This window comes from Rhinoraja longicauda, chromosome 4 (assembly GCF_053455715.1).
Source record: "Rhinoraja longicauda isolate Sanriku21f chromosome 4, sRhiLon1.1, whole genome shotgun sequence".
Taxonomy (NCBI): Eukaryota; Metazoa; Chordata; class Chondrichthyes; order Rajiformes; family Arhynchobatidae; genus Rhinoraja; species Rhinoraja longicauda.
Window position 1 is genome coordinate 30,269,817 of NC_135956.1, and position 17,289 is coordinate 30,287,105.

Sequence of the window (17,289 nt, forward strand, 5' to 3'; positions counted from 1 at the left end):
GTTAACAAAAGGAATAAAATGCAGAAAGCAAATAGACTGTAAAAAATGGGATAAAGTGACAAAATATGCAGGGTCATCTATGCCTGAATGGAAGCTGGCAATGTGGGTCTAATTTATTTTGAACAGAAGGCTCACTGGTTTCATTCTCAGAGTTTGCTAAATTAGCCAACCTCAGCACGAGAGATATTAGGGAAGCTACATTTCACCTCAAAACCACGGGATATAAAAGAATAATCAGCCCTGGTTCCTCTTAAGTCTTATTGTGGCCTCGGCAGGAGAGGATACAAATGTAAAAGGAGTCTATCAGAGGATCTTCTTCCGATGCGATGCCTCCTATGGTTAAATAGGCTGAAACGCTCACTGTCAAGGCTGATAAATAAAGGAAGGTCATTTGGGTCAGGTACTGGAAGATCGCTGGCACCTGTGGCCCTGTCAATCAAGGCAGATCAGGAAGAAAAACAAACAGAACAGATAGAAACCATTGGAATTCATATCCTCATTTTAGTCGATATGGATTCACACCAGCTCAAAATACCCATGCCCACACTTTATATTTTCAGTGCCAACAATCACAATCTGCCGCACGCATTTAATCAGACAGATGTGCAGAATATTTAACTATACTTGCAATGTTTACCATTCAATTTTATTTCCTCTGGTCTGCTGACTATCAAATATTTTGCACATGGTTGCATTTTTTGACCTAGCACTTTGTTTGTTTTCCAAATATATGGATGAAGCTTTGCAACTTTTCCTTCTTAAGTGCCGGAATTAATAGAACTTTCAATCCATTGAAAACAATTTTTAATGTTTTTTTCTGAATCACATCCAAAATTTAAAAAAATGCAAGGATGAATATAGTGGTATAATCAAGGTCAATACGAGTTCTGTAAACCTACAGTTAAATGCCTCTAGGTTGTCCCCTGGTATTTGATCAGCTTTCAGTTGGTAATTCTTTTAACAAGCAAATCAATCTTATATTTATTTTCATTTTGTCTTTTCCCAGCTGTTGCTGTCCAAATCTATCAAATCTCCTGCTCTCTGAGGATTGTATTCTCTTCTTTGGTTAAAAAAACAAGCCAAAATACTCTTTTATTCCATTGTATTTTATAGCCCATTTGTAAAATCCCAAGGACACACAGTTTTGAAATGTGGATCGCTGAGAAACCATCTTCATTACTGTTAATTAAACACTGATAGGGAATCATAATAAATCTTTGGTGATCTTTTAATGTTGTTGCACATTTTCAAAAGTGACTGAACAATAAAATGGCTGATTTAATGACCTGAATGTACTTGTGAAGAGCAATGATAGAATCATGGAGGCATACATACTGGAGAAACAGAATGATATTGTGTGGAACTTTTAAATCAACAATTTGGCAGACTTGGAGTCAGGCCAGTTATAGATTGCATCGGAGAAACAGCATAAATCAAATTCAGATATGTAAATTAAGGAGCTGTCAAATGATGCCCTAAATTTTATCCTACTTTTTCACTATAATTAACAAAGATAGGCAGGTGTAGCAGTTCTCATCTGTGGGAAAGGCAAAACTTACTGAACAGTCTGGCATAAAATTCATGAGCAAATTATTTCAGGCATCCTGTTGGTTGGAGCTCTATTGCCATCAGTTTCTAAACAAAGCCATGGAGATGGCTATGCAGTTTCTCTTCAGGTTACATGGAGGCCAATTTCTCTGAATTCATACCCTAATACCCAGGAACCATGACCTTATGTGCAGGTTGGTAAAATGTCAGGACTCAGACAATCTGTGTGTGCCATGCCTTTTCTATAAGGAGAATTTATTCAGTTAATCAGTCACAGAATACTGAAGAGATCAAAAACTACCCAGCAGTTTTGCAAACATCAATCAATTTATCAATCATTAAATTCCAATATTGTCATCCATATCCACAATGCACTCGACCCCTCGTGGTGATCAGCATTCACGGAAGGCTTATGCCTTTTCTATTAGGACATAGATCCACTGAATTGTAGCTTTTGCATTTACAGTGCTACAATTCCATGATTTTAGATTTAGCCTTCCAAGGTGATATAATAAATGGCCAATCGGATATGTAAACCCTCATCCATATTGTGTTATTCAACAGTGTTCTGGAGAAAAGCAGAATTCATATCCAGCAAACAGTATTGCTGTCATCTTCAATGTGGAGCTTATCCTCCATAACTCACTAATAACAGGCACTGAAGCCCGGATGTGTGAGTGCACACTCTCCAGTAAGAACAGTCAGTAGTTTTCACTTTAAGGCTGAGAGGTTCCTCATCAAAAAGCATCCACTACCAATAAAGCTGAAGGACTAGTGAATACAATTTGTAACATGTTCGTATCTTGTTGATTTGGCCTTCCTGATCAATATTTCAAATCAGGTTTGGTTATCATTAAGCACGTTGGCCAAGGGAAATATATACTAACTTAACCTAATAAGGGGCTTTTATTACATATTCACAGTTTACAAAATCATGCATTAATCAAAACTGCTATTTGTGCAGCTTGCAAACATCAGCCATCAAATTAGATTATTGCCAGCCATATCCACGCGCACTCGAGCTCCCATGGTGCCCACTGTTCATGGAAAGCCTCCAAAGTCCCTGTGAATGCCACATGCTCCCTCTCCAAGGACACATGGTCATGGACATAAGTCTGGAAGAAGGGTAGGCAGTCAACCTGGGCAGAATCCTCAACTGCCTGCTGCCTGGATCCATGAATGGCCATCTTAGCTAGGCCAAGGAGCAAATTGACAGGAAGATCGCCACACCAACCCACTCCCTCTGTACTGGGTGACCAAAGATCAGGAGCGGGGAGTGAAATGTAGCCAAAATTTGAAGAGCAGCCCCTTCAGAGAAATGTGTAGCATGTGGTTTAGTGACTGTAGACTGCAGTCATTCTTTCCTGCAACAATCTTTACAAGTACATCTTTGTGGATCTCATGCAAGAATCTCTTCCTACAAACATTGACTCTTATACCAGAACCACAAGCATAAGCTGCATTAAAATTTAGTTGTCAATGAAAGGAAGCCTCGACTTCTCAGGCAGATCCTGAAGTACTGTACGCACCCAAAAACTACATCAATCAACACTGCCTTCAGAGAGAGTTCAAACTTTGAATTACATCGGGACCCTTTCTTGAGCGATAGAATGAAAATGTTCCACATTTTGAAAGAATTAGCTCATGTCTCAAAGTTTGAGCATAATTCAAATGGTGAGTCAAATCCATTAGACCCTTGGATGCAATTACTAACCACACTGTATCATCATCAAAATGTATGGTGATTCTTTCAGTGGTCTGTGCCAAACCAAGAACTGCAAACATACCATCATTGATGGTGATTGAGTCCAATGAATGACATAATTTCTCACCTCTTTCAAGTTTAGTGAATCTGTAGTCCAATATTATAATGACCTTGAAGCTGAAATATCCAGTAGAGTCAATGTTCAAATTGACTACCAACAATTTTCACAGCAATCCCATAGGATCACAATTCGAAGCCCAATGTAAATAATGAAGTGAGTTTTCCCTGAGACTCAATATTAAATGGTTGTGAAGACTGGAAACTAATCTGTTCCTTTCTGATTGTTCTGTTGGGCTCCAATGTATACCATATTGTGTTGCAATAATCCAAAATAAATCCTTTAAAGTAAGATATATTAATGGTTACTTATTGTTTTGAGTCATTTGGGTAAAGATATGCCAGGAATTGGAAGTACAGTCTCTCACACATAGAGGATGAAGTAGTTCCGATCGTGGAGAAGATGCAGTAGATGAGTATATGATGCAGACACCTCCCTCTGTGAATCCAGCTTGGGGTTGTACCAATGCTTCATTGTAGCATTGAGCTAGAGACAATGTGGTAGGATGGGCAGTGAGATCACAGTGGGCTTTTGCTTTCATTTTCATTGATTCCAAATATGTGAAGACTCCATGACACCACACTCAACCAAATGCTCCCATCATACCATGGGCAGCTACTTACACCTCATTTTGGGGTTTCAGTATTTGTGTCCATGTTTTGAAAAATACAGCAGGTCAAGCATCATTGTGGAGATAGAAGAATTGAATTCTAAGTGATGGGCTTGAAATATAACGATTCATGTCTCCATTAACTCAAAAACTGCGATTTATTTTGATAGAATGTATTAATAATGTTAACGATAATAATTATCAGCCCTGTGTGTGTTTACATTAGTGGTGGAAGATGGTTCAAGTTAACATGACATCTTGTGACTGTAAAAGCTGAATAATATTTGACAATGTTAGCTTGTTGAAATATATGAAACTTGATTGGCCATACAAAACATCTGACATTATATATCAAAGAGTAAGCAACCACCAAAACAACTGAAAAATATTCATGGAATCATAACAGAGCATCTAGATCCCATTTCACAACAAGATTGTACTTGATTGGCATTGCTATACTTTTAAATATATATATTTTATTGGGATATGGGCATTGAAGGGTCAGGATTTATTACCCATACCTAACTGTCCTTGAACTGAGTGGCTTGTTGGGTTTTCAGAGTCAAACTCATCAATGGTGTTTGAGTCACATGTAGGTCAGACCACATAAGGATGGCAGATATTCATGTAAAAGGAAATGTGTGGAGCATGGTTTTTTTACACAGAAAGTGGTGGGGGCCTGGAATGCACAGCCAGGTGTGGCAGTGGAGGAGATATGATAGTGGCATTTAAGAGACTTTTGGATAGGCACATGGATATGCAGGGGATATGGATCACATGCAGGCAGATGAGATTAATTTATTCACAAAATGCTGGAGTAACTCAGCAGGTCAGGCAGCATCTCGGGAGAGAAGGAATGGGTGACGTTTCGGGTCGAGACCCTTCTTCAGACTGATGTCGGGGGTGGGACAAAGGAAGGATATAGGTGGAGACAGGAAGATAGAGGGAGATCTGGGAAGGAGGAGGGGAAGGGAGGGACAGAGGAGCTATCTGAAGTTGGAGAAGTCAACGTTCATACCACCGGGCCGCAAACTGCCCAGGCGAAATATGAGGTGCTGCTCCTCCAATTTCCGGCGGGCCTCACTATCTTGGGATCATGTTCAGCACGGACATTGTGGGCTGAAGGGCTTGTTGCTGTGCTGTACTGTACTGTTCTTTGTATGTCCTCCCCTTAATGACAGTGGTGAACCAGATGTGCTTTTATGATAATCCACTAGGTTTATTTTGCTAATCTTTATTGAAACATTTGTAAAAATTCAGATTAATAATTATTGTTAAAATTCACATTTGCTGTGGTGGGGTTGGAATTCAAATTTCCAAATTGTTAGTCCTATACAACCAGAGAGCAATGCTGAACTACAATCTACTGCTTTGATGACCCTCGGACTATCCTTGATCAGACTTTGCTGGCTTTACCTTGCACTAAACGTTATCCCCATCATGTATCTATACACTGTAAATGGATCAATTGTAATCGTGTATTGTCTTTCTGCTGACTGGATAGCATGCAACAAAAAGCTTTTTACTGTGCCTCGGTACACGTGACAATAAACTAAACTGAACAGGATTAATTGTCTAGGAAAATAACTGCAGATGCTGGTACAAATCAAAGGTAGCACAAAATGCTGGATCAGGCAGCATCTCTGGAGAGAAGGAATGGGTGACGTTTCGAGTCGAGAACCTTCTTCAGATTAATTGTCTGCTACTATAACCACTTCAGATTCATCATACCCTTGGAATTCTACCTCCCTGTGAGTTAAAATTGACAAAGTCAGTGAAAGAAGTTAGAGTAATAGTCATGGTTATACAGTGTGGAAAAAGGCCCTTTGGCCCAACTTGCCCACACCGGCCACATGTCCCAGCTACTAGTCCCACCTGCCCGCTTGGTCCCTATCCCTCCAAACCTGTCCTATCCATGTACCTGTATAACTGTTTCTTAAATGTTGGGATAGTCCCTGCCTCAACTGCCTCCTCTGGCAGCTTGTTCCATGTACCCACCACATCTCAGATTCCTATTAAATCTTTCCCCTTTCACTTTAAACCCATGTCCTTTGGTAGATCCTACGTCAAAAAAAAATAAACTTATGCTGACGTGTTGTTATACAAAAATAAGTCAGGTGGAAAGGAACGGAGATTTGTTGGCAGGTTGTCCAGCAAGCTGTGTGAAGTCAGGGAGTAGAGAGCGGGCGCTGGGACCCGGCCGCTCCTCTCAATGCGTTGCAGACGAGTCAGGACTGACACGCCCATTGCTGGCATCATATTGAGTCCGGGGGCGTTATTCAAAACACTCAGGAGAAATCTGTTGATGGCAAATACATCATTCCGCCGTCCAGCTGAGGATACGACATTAGAGGACAGAAGGATTTTTAAAAACACACCAAAAAAAAAAAAAACCAAAAACTCCCGCACCAAGGAAGGTGAGGTTTCCATTCTTCAAGCGGTGGCATTCATTGGCATTCATTGCAGCATCCCAAGTGTTTGTTTTTTTTCCCTTCTCAATGGCTGCTCAGCAGCACTTCCCTGCATGAACAGCTCCTCCATCTGCAATTCATCCGCATGCAGCTGCTCAGCTGGCCCGGGCAGCACCAGCGCTCCAGCGGCGCTCCCTGTGGTTTCTGCACACTCCACAGTGGGCTGCAGGCTGCAGGATCCGACCAGCTGACGATCAAATGGGCAGCCACATACAGCAATGTACCGTCTAACCTGATCATGCAATTAAAACATTATTTTTAAAAATCATTTAACGCTTTGTTCTCACCTCAGTCTTTTGTTTTTTTTTACAATCCATGATGAGTTGAAAGCATGCCAGTGATATAAATGACGATATGTGCACATCTTAAAAACGTGTTACGGTTTGATCTCATTTGATTTAGCCCATTTTACATAATCAATTTCCAATGCAGCATCTTTGCTTCGGATTATCAACGCATATAATAAATTGGTAACTCAGCCAGCCTGGGATTGCTGAGAGTTGGTGTAAATGTAAATGTAAATGCAAGGACACCCACTGCAGATGGTCCTGCAGTGCTCCAGCGTATTCCCAACTCCACACCGACCAGACGGCGGTTCACGGGCACAGGCCGCCTTGCTTGTGGATGGATAGGTATTCTTAGATAAAGCAGTTTGAACAAAATTGACCCCTTGACACAAACCCAGAAAAATCAAGAGAATTATTCACTAATGAAACCAAAGAATATAGACCAGGATTTATTTTTTCGCGACCAAGAAAAAGAGGTTCTACAAAAAAAACGAATGTAAGTGTAACTATTTATTTATATTATCTGAATATAACTAAAAGGCACACAAGCTGGAGTAACTCAGCTGAGTTACTCCAGCTTTTTGTGTCTATCTTCGGCGTAAACCAGCCTCTGTAGTTCCTTCCTCCACATTACTACTAGGCAGATCCATTTAAGGGCCATTCAATTAAAAAATACTCACCTTTTTGTAACCCGCTGCATTTAACGTGTGCCTTTTCACAAGCTTCCTGCAGTTAGTCACTGATTTATAGCAACCAAATAACTCAACCCTGCTTTTATTTTATGGGTTTGCTGGATTTTTTTTTGAATGACTGGAATATAAATCCCATGATTTTATCCTTTGTTTAAACATTCTTAAACCAAATCACTTGCCACACCCTGGCCTTTTAAGGATGATATTATTTTGAACGGAAATTCGAAACAAAAATAATCAGAGTTCGTAGATGAGTGAATGATATGCCCCATTAACAGTGAGCACAGCTATTGCTCCGACTCCGGTTTTAACGTAGGAAAATAACTGCAGATGCTGGTACAAATCGAAGGTATTTATTCACAAAATGCTGGAGTAACTCAGCAGGTCAGGCAGCATCTCAGGAGAGAAGGAATGGGTTTTAACGTTATCTTCTTTTCACTGAATCGCGTCGAACATGGTCCTTGTATCGTTATGTGGCAAATGAGTACAATATTTCACTCATACATGCACATGTATGTTGCAGAAAGTCCGGCCATGTGGCTTCGCTTCAGCAACGTGTTTTGTCAACAGATGGAATAGAATATTCAATAAGCAAAGGCTACTGACGAGTCCAGCGGCTACTACGAGAAGGGACAATGGGCACAACGCTGGTGCTGTCCGGGGATGTGTGAGCACTGAGAGCCTTATCGCCAAAAAAAAACAAAAAACAAAACCCAACAAAATAAAAAGCAAGGTCGTGGTTTTAGTTGTTGGTAAAAATGACCCATCTGCAGCCTGGGCTCCGCGCTGAAACCATTGAGAAATCTCGGCTGGAGCTGAACGAGAACGCGGATGCCTTGCACCAGGACATCCAGCAGGTCAGAGACATGATCATCACCCGCCCGGATATCGGCTTCCTCCGCACGGACGATGCGTTCATCCTGCGCTTTCTGAGAGCCAGGAAGTTTAACCACTTCGAGGCCTTCAAATTGCTGGCTCAGTATTTCCAGTATCGTCAACAAAACCTGGACATGTTTAAAAACTTCAAAGCAGACGACCCTGGCATCAAACGAGCTCTGATGGATGGCTTTCCAGGAGTGCTCCAGCAGACGGATCACCACGGGAGGAAGATCCTGGTGTTGTTTGCTGCCAACTGGGACCAGAGTAGGTAAATGTAAAGGTTCTACTTTTCGTGTTTGACCATGCACGGTGGATTAAAGTGTTATAAGACATTCTCCTTCTGATAGTGTGCATACAGGGAAATAAACAATATGGAATCACTGTACACGGTCATTCCCGGTTGGCCGACTTTAAGATTCAGCCTCCCAAAGTTTGGTCTTGTCAATCCTTGCAAATTATAACTCCAGGATTGCAGGAGGGTAATTGGCTTTAAAATTCCCTCCTTTTTCCCAAGCACATATTTTACACAACATTGCAAATCACAAGTTAATTACAAGTGAAGATGATTAGTGAACTAATTTTAACCCACCCATTTAGAAAGATCCTCCAATTCTATCATGAGATTGAATATTTCATATTTTGATTCCATGCTCTGTCAGAATTCACTGATCACCCTCTAAGGTAAATAAATCCTTTGCAACATAGATAGCTTAAAATGTTATGTTTTTCATGTTAACCACAGGGCCTCTACTTCGATCAGTTAAGGAATTTACCATGTCACTTGTTCTATGAGAGCAAGTGTTAGCTTTAATCAGCATTGTTTTGACACCTACACATGGTGTCCAATTTATTCCGTATCTCTGAGCTGACTTCAGTCTCCATGTCCTCCCCCACATTGCAATTATCTGCAAAGGCAACTAATTTCTATTGAATTTTGGAATGAACCACTGAACAAATGCTCTTCGAAGCCTGAGTGAACCATCCTGTAAACTTTACCACAGTGCATTTGACACCTCCTCAAAGTTTTATGTTGACAATTTTTTGCTTGGATATTATTACTAATCCAAAAAGGTTTCATTCCGTTACAGGTAAAAATAAAACTTTATTTCATCTGCATGCCCTCTTTGAAAATGACCATTGCATTAGCCAGTTTAAAGTGGCCTAGTAAATTTCCTGTTATTTTTTTATTGATATGAATTAAAAGTCTTTCCTTGTTCATGTGTTTGTTTTGTTAGACCACTAAGGTTTCCATCTCATTAATTGCTACTTAAGGAAGACATGCAATGTAATCCAAGTCTAATGGATATTTTAAGGAGGTAATAATTCATAATATTAATCAGGTGGTCTTTTGCATCCTTTGCTTTTTTCATTCTGATATGTTTTCTTGTTATCACTCCACACTCATTTAGTAGGTCTTATTGCTCTTCAGTGCACAAAACTTTAGCATAGATTTTATCCATATGAAACACATGCTTATGCTCTGAGATGAAACCTCGATACCAGATTTGAATGTGTATCCAAGTACGTGTGCTGGGTTCAGGTTGGGTCAGTGGTACATCCTGACAGAACATTAGGGTTTGGGATAAGCCAGGCCATGGAAAAGCATTACATGATCTGGGTGAGGATGACATGAGGATGATGTGCTTCTGTTCTTGGTCAATCACAGTGTATGCGCAACATAGCTAGGATTGTTTCTGCCATTTTCCAAGTTCAGTTTAGAGATACCGCATGGAAACTGATCCTTCAGCCCACCAAGTCCACGCCGACCATTGATCACTCATGCACTATAGTTCTATGTTATCCCACTCTCTCATCCACTCCATACATGCTAAGGACAATTTACAGAGGGTAATTAACCTACAAACCCGCACGTCTTTGGGACATGGGAGGAAAGCAGAGCACCAGAAGAAAAAACACTTGGTCGCAGGGAGAACATGCAAACTCCACACACACAGCACACAAGGTCAGGATTGAACCCGGTTCTCTGATAACTGTGAGGCAGAGGCACCACAGTGACTATGGGTTGGGTTAGGTATGGAAAAATTATTCTTCGACTTGGCTTTGGTTCATATTGGTTGTGGTCGGATTGGATTATAATTTTATGCCTGAACAGACCTGCAATAGATTTATTCCTTCTGGTCTGTTTTTGTGACCTAATATCTTTCCTGAATTTCTGCCTGTCATGTTTTTAGAATGTGCATGCTCCCATTCTTATTCTCAAAGATTTTTATGTTCGGAATGTTCAATAGGATTATCACAAGTTCAGACCTTGACTTAGGGGACACAGCGATATTTCTTAGTCTTCCCCAGACAATTTCTGTAAAAATTCAACCCTTTAAAATCTAAATGATATTCGGAAGATCTTTGTGTGTGCATAAAAGCACATTAATGCACATCTCTTGCATGGTCCTGTGAATCCAATTATCCCTGGGGAGTAAGAGACAGTTAGATTTAGCTCTTGGGGCTAAAGGAATCAAGGGTTATGGGGGAAAAAGCAGGAATGGGGTACTGATTTTAGATGATCAGCCATGATCATATTGAATCATATCATTCAATATGATTGAAGGTTCGAAGGGCCAAATGGCCTACTCCTGCACCTATTTTTCTATGTTTCTTCGAATGTTATACAATGCCAGAATCAATTATGCAGCTATTGGCTTCATTTTAATACCCCTCACATAAGTTTAGTGTCTTTGAAAGTGTTATCAGTGAACCAATTGAAGCCAAGATCTTTGTCGGGACATAATACCAAACAGTTTATTTTAAGTAAGCAACTTGAAGTCAGCAGCAAAGCAAAGTTTATTTTTTAAGTAAACATCATATACAATAACATATTTACTTTCCATTTACAATCCAAGCAAACAGAACTCCTGAAAGAAGCAGGATTATTTCAAAGTGCTCCCATAAAAACATGCCACTAAGTTATAACAATATTACATTTCTACACCTAATTACGTTATGATTTTACTAAATACTGTATTTGGAGCACTGTTTCTTTGAGTAATATTATATTTTCATATTTTAGATTAAAAACACTCACCCAGATTTTTAATCATTAAATTATCCAGAATCTTGTGCTACTTTTGTTTTCAGTTTTGTTTTCAGTTACTGGAATGAACAGAAACAAGGAAGAAAGAAAAAATATATATTTTGGTTATTCTTTGCTTGCAGTTTCTATTAAAAAAAGTTCAAGTAATTTCATCAGTATTTCTTTAAAGTGATATTTATTTTCATTTCCTCTGAAAATTGATGATGAATTTTAAAGGAATATTGCTCACAGTTCAAGTTAACTGTCCAAAACTAAGTTTTGCACCATTAAAACACTCTAAATAAAATATAACATCCTAAATTTATGGTGGTGAAAATCTGAAATTAAATCACAAATGGAATTTATGAAATGGGAAATTATAGGCCAGTTAGTCTGACATTAGTGGTGGGGAAGATGCTGGAGTAAATTATAAAAGACGAAATTGTGGAGCATTTGGATAGCAGTAACAGGATCGTTCCGAGTCAGCATGGATTTACGATGGGGAAATCATGCTTGACTAATCTTCTGGAATTTTTTGAGGATGTAACTAGGAAAATTGACAGGGGAGAGCCGGTGCATGTGGTGTACCTCAACTTTCAGAAAGCCTTCGACAAGGTCCCACATAGGAGATTAGTGGGCAAAATTAGAGCACATGGTATTGGGGGTAGGGTACTGACATGGATAGAAAATTGGTTGACAGACAGAAGGCAAAGAGTGGGGATTAATGGGTCCCTTTCAGAATGGCAGGCAGTGACTAGTAGGGTACCGCAAGGCTCGGTACTGGGGCCGCAGCTATTTACAATATACATTAATGACTTGGATGAAGGGATTAAAAGTACCATTAGCAAATTTGCAGATGATACAAAGCTAGGTGGTAGTGTGAGCTGTGAGGAAGATGCTATGAGGTTGCAGGGTGACTTGGACAGGTTGTGTGAGTGGGCGGATGCATGGCAGATGTAGTTTAATGTGGATAAGTGTGAGGTTATCCACTTTGGTGGTAACAATAAGAAGGCAGATTATTATCTGAATGGTGTCAAGTTAGGAAAAGGGGACGTACAACGAGATCTGGGTGTCCTAGTGCATCAGTTACTGAAAGGAAGCATGCAGGTACAGCAGGCAGTGAAGATAACCAATGGAATGTTGGCCTTCATAACAAGAGGAGTTGAGTATAGGAGCAAAGAGGTCCTTCTGCAGTTTTATAGGGCCCTAGTGAGACCGCACCTGGAGTACGGTGTGCAGTTTTGGTCTCCAAATTTGAGGAAGGATATTCTTGCTATTGAGGGCGTGGTTTACTAGGTTAATTCCCGGAATGGCGGGACTGTCATATGTTGAAAGACTGGAGCGACTAGGCTTGTATACACTGGAATTCAGAAGGATGAGAGGGGATCTTATCGAAACATATAAGATTATTAAGGGGTTGGACACGTGAGAGGCAGGAAACATGTTCCCAATGTTGGGGGAGTCCAGAACCAGGGGCCACAGTTTATGAATAAGGGGTAGGCCATTTAGAACGGAGATGAGAAAAAATGTTTTCAGTCAGTGAGTTGTAAATCTGTGGAATTTTCTGCCTCAGAAGGCAGTGGAGGCCAATTCTCTGAATGCATTCAAGAGAGAGCTAGATAGAGCTCTTCAGGATAGTGGAGTCAGGGGGTATGGGGAGAAGACAGGAATGGGGTACTGATTGAGAATGATCAGCCATGATCACATTGAATGGTGGTGCTGGCTCGATGGGCCGAATGGCCTACTCCTGCATCTATTGTCTATTGAGATCAGGAGGAATTTCTTTGGTTAGAAGGTGGTGAATCTGTGGAATTCCTTGCCACAGAAGGCCTGGATCCCAAGTGAATCGATATTTTTAAGGCAGAGATCGATAGATTCTTAATTAGTATGGGTGTCAGGGATTATGGGGAGAAGGCAGGAAAATGGAGTTAGGAGGGAGAGATAGATCAGCCATGATTGAATGGCAGAGTAGACTTGCTGGGCCAAATGGCCTAATTCTGCTCCCATCATTTGTGAACTTGTGACCTAGTATTTTGCAGTTTTAGAGAAAGATTTCATCTGAAATACTATCATGTCTTATTCAGATGTCAAACATCAACAAAAACATCTCTGCAATTATAGATTAACTGCATTATGAATAATTGTTACAATCTGTAATAAATAAATTTTTTAATCTTTAAAATAATAATGTTAATGAATCTTAATAAATTCCATAATATGTCATTCATTGAAGTTACAATTGAATGAATGGCTAACTAACATTCCATATGCTTGTGATAAACAGATCCCTGGATTATTGGTAAAAAAGGAACCAAACAGAAAATGGTCTCCTGTCAATGCTATTCATTGCTCTTCAGACAATGAATTACCCTATGCCTGTAGGTTTCCTGGGAAGATCCAACCAACATCCTGATTGGGGATGATGAATGGCAAATAACATTAATGGCACGGTGGCGCAGCAGTAGAGTTGCTGCCTTACAGCACTTGCAGTACCGGAGACCTGGGTTCGATCCCGACCACTGGTGCTTGTCTGTATGGAGTTTGTACGTTCTCCCCGTGATATGCGTGGATTTTCTCCGCAATTTTTGGTTTCCTCCCACACTCCAAAGACGTACAGGTATGTAGGTTAATTGGCTTGGTAAATGTAAAAATCGTCCTTATTGTGTTGTGTGTAGGATAGTGTTAATGTGCGGGGATCACTGGTCGGCACAGACCCAGTGGATCTAAAGGCCTGTTTTTGCGCTGTATCTCTAAACTAAACTAAACTAAACTAAACTAAACAACAAATACCAAGCCTTGACATTCAATTGCCTTACCATTCCTGAATCGCCCACCATCAGTATACTGGGGGTTGCCTTTGACCAGGAACCGTAACTGGACCAGCAAACTTAAATACAGATCAGAGTTTCCTGCAGCACAGGATTCACCTTCTGACGCTGCAAAGCTTCTTTACTATCTGTGAAGAATGTCACAACAATCTGAAACACCCAGCACTTGCCTTTTTTGGTTCAGATTTTAAAACTCTCAAGAAGATTGACAACATCTCGGATGAGGCCAACCAATTGGTAGGCACATTACTCACCCACTAAATCTTCATTCCCGCCACCATGTTTGTAGTGTAAAATACACTGCTAGAGAGGATTAGTATACAAAAACAGGAATGTAATGCTGAGGTTTTATAAGGCACTGTTCAGTCCACATTTGAAGTATTGTGAGCAGTTTTGGGCCCCATATCTGAAGAAGGATATGCTGGCATTGGAGAGGGTCCAGAGGAGGTTTACGGGATAGATCCCAGGAATAATTGGGTTAATATATTTTGAGCATTCAATGGCACTGGACCTGTAAAGTCATAGAGTCATAGTGTGACACAGTGGAAACAGGCTCTTCGGCTCAACTTGCCCACACCGGCCAATATGTCCCAGCTACGCTAGTCCCACCTGCCTGCATTTGGTCCATATCCCTCCAAACCTGTCCTATCCATGTACCTGTCTAACTGTTTCTTAAACGTTGGGATAGTCCCAGCCTCAACTACCTCATCTGGCAGCTTGTTCCATACACCCACCACCCTTTGTGTGAATAGGTTACCCTTCAAATTCCTATTAAATCTTTTCCCCTTCATCTTGAACCTATGTCCCCTGGTCCTAGATTCCCCTACTCTGGGCAAGAGACTCTGCATCTACCCGAACTATTCCTCTTATGATTTTGTGCTCCTCTATAAGATCACTCCTCATCCTCTTGTGCTCCAAGGAATAAAGACCTAGCCTACTCAACCTCTCCCTATAGCTCACACCCTCTAGTCCTGGCAACATCCTCATAAATCTTCTCTGAACCCTTTCAAGCTTGACAATATCTTTCCTATAACATGGTGCCCAGAACTGAACACAATATTCCAAATGTGGTCTCACCAACGTCTTATACAACTGCAACATGACCTCCCAACTGCTATATTCTATACTCTGACTGATGGCCAATGTGCCAAAAGCCTTTTTGACCACCTTATCTACCTGCGACTCAACCTTGAAGGAACCATGCCCTGTACTCCTAGATCCCTCTGCTCTGCAACACTCCCCAGAGACCCACCATTTACTGTGTAGGTCCTGCCCTTGTTAGACGTCCCAAAATGCAACACCTCACACTTCTCTGCATTAAATTAAATCAACCATTCCTCAGCCCACCTGGCCAATCGATCCAGATCCTGCAGCAAACTTTCACAACCATCCTCACTATCTGCAAAACCACCCACTTTTGTATCATTAGCAAACTTGCTAATCTTGCCCTGTATGTTCTCATCCAAATCATTGATGTAGATGACAAACAGTAACGGGCCCAGCACCAAACCCTGAGGCACACCACTAGTCACAGGCATCCAGTCCGAGAATCAGCCTTCCACCATCACCCTCTGCTTCCTTCCATGGAGCCAATTTGCTATCCATTCAGCTATCTCTCCTTGGATCCAATGCGATCTAACCTTCCAGAGCAGCCTACCATGTGGAACCTTGTCAAGTACCTTACTGAAATCCATGCATACAAGATCTCACCTACCTTTTTGGTGATGACTTCAAAAAAACAATCAGATCTGTGAGACATGACCTCCCACGTACAAAACCATGCTGACTATCCCTAATCAGCCCCTGCCTGTCCAAATGCCTGTATAACCTATCCCTCAGAATACTCTCTAGTAACTTTCCAACTACAGATGTTAAGCTCATCGGCCTATAATTCCCAGCATTTTCCCTGCAGCCTTTCTTGAACATTGCCACCCTCCAGTCTTCCGGCACCTCTCCTGTATTTAAGGACGACACATAGATTTCAACCAGGGCTCCCGCAATTTCCTCTCTGGTTTCCCACAATGTCCTTGGATATATCAGATCAGGCCCTGGAGATTTGTCTACCTTTATACATGACAGTACCTTCAGCACTTCTTCAACGGTAACACTGGCTGCTCTCAAGACATTTCCATTGACTGCCTCAAGTTTCTCTGTCCCACTGTCTTTCTCCTTGGTAAATACAGAGGAGAAATATTCATTGAGGGCTTTGCCCATCTCCTGTGGCTCCACACAGAGGTGACTGCTTTGATTCCTGAGAGGTCTCACTCTCTCTCTAGTTACCCTTTTTCACCCTTACGTATTTATAAAATCTTTTGGGATTGTCCTTAATACTACCCGCCAGAGCTATCTCCTGGCCCCTTTTTGCCCTTCTGATCTCCTTTTTCAATTCATTCCTTAGTACCTGAAACTCCTCCAGGGATGCACTTGATCCCAGCTGCCTATACCTGTCCCATGCATCCTCCTTGTTTTTGACCAATGCCTCAATCTCCCTTATGCTTGCCTGCTTTGCCCTTCACTCTAACGAGGATGTACGTATCCTGAACTTTTGTCAGCATACTTTTAAAAACATCCCACTTGGCTGATGTTCCTTTCCGATGTACACGTGGAGCTTAGAACGGTGAGGGGGGAGCTCATTGAAACTTACTGAATAGTGAAAGGTTTGGATTGATGTGGAGAGGATGTTTGCACTAGTGGGAAAGTCTAGGACCAGAGGCCATAGCTTTTAAGATAATAGGACATACCTTTGGGAAGGAGATGAGGAATTTCTTTAGGCAGAGGGTGGTGAATCTATGGAATTCATTGCACAGAAGGCTGTGGAGGCCAAGTCAGTGGATATTTTTAAGGCAGAGATTGATAGATTCTTGATTAGTGTGGGTGTCAGAGGTTATGGGGAGAAGGCAAGTAAAAGGGGTTGAGAGAGAAAGATACATAGACCAGCCATGATTGCATGACAGACTAGACGATGGGCGAAATAGCCTAATTCTGCTCCTACAATTTATGACTTCTACCACAAAGAAGGACAAAGGCAACTATCACGTAGAATTGCAGCTGTTCAAGAACATGGATCCCCACCATCTCCTAAAGGCCAATATGAATGACAATCTATATTGGCATTGCTAACAA

At 41.1% G+C, this 17,289-nt stretch overlaps 1 protein-coding gene across 5 annotated transcripts in view; it reads left to right on the top strand.

Annotated features, from left to right (window-relative positions):
* The first annotated feature begins 6,162 nt into the window (after window positions 1-6,162).
* The window catches only part of LOC144592669 (clavesin-1-like), a 69,777-nt gene continuing 58,650 nt past the window's right edge, over window positions 6,163-17,289 (top strand). Inside the window, exons 1-2 of one of the 5 annotated variants that reach the window (XM_078397453.1) lie at window positions 6,163-6,398; window positions 7,955-8,578. In XM_078397453.1, coding sequence (XP_078253579.1) covers window positions 8,190-8,578 — 389 coding nt within the window. In that variant the 5' untranslated portion in view covers window positions 6,163-6,398; window positions 7,955-8,189. Of the gene's footprint in view, window positions 6,399-7,116; window positions 7,236-7,954; window positions 8,579-17,289 lie in introns of those variants that run through there. The other 4 variants (XM_078397449.1, XM_078397451.1, XM_078397450.1 and 1 more) reach the window with 4 other exon arrangements.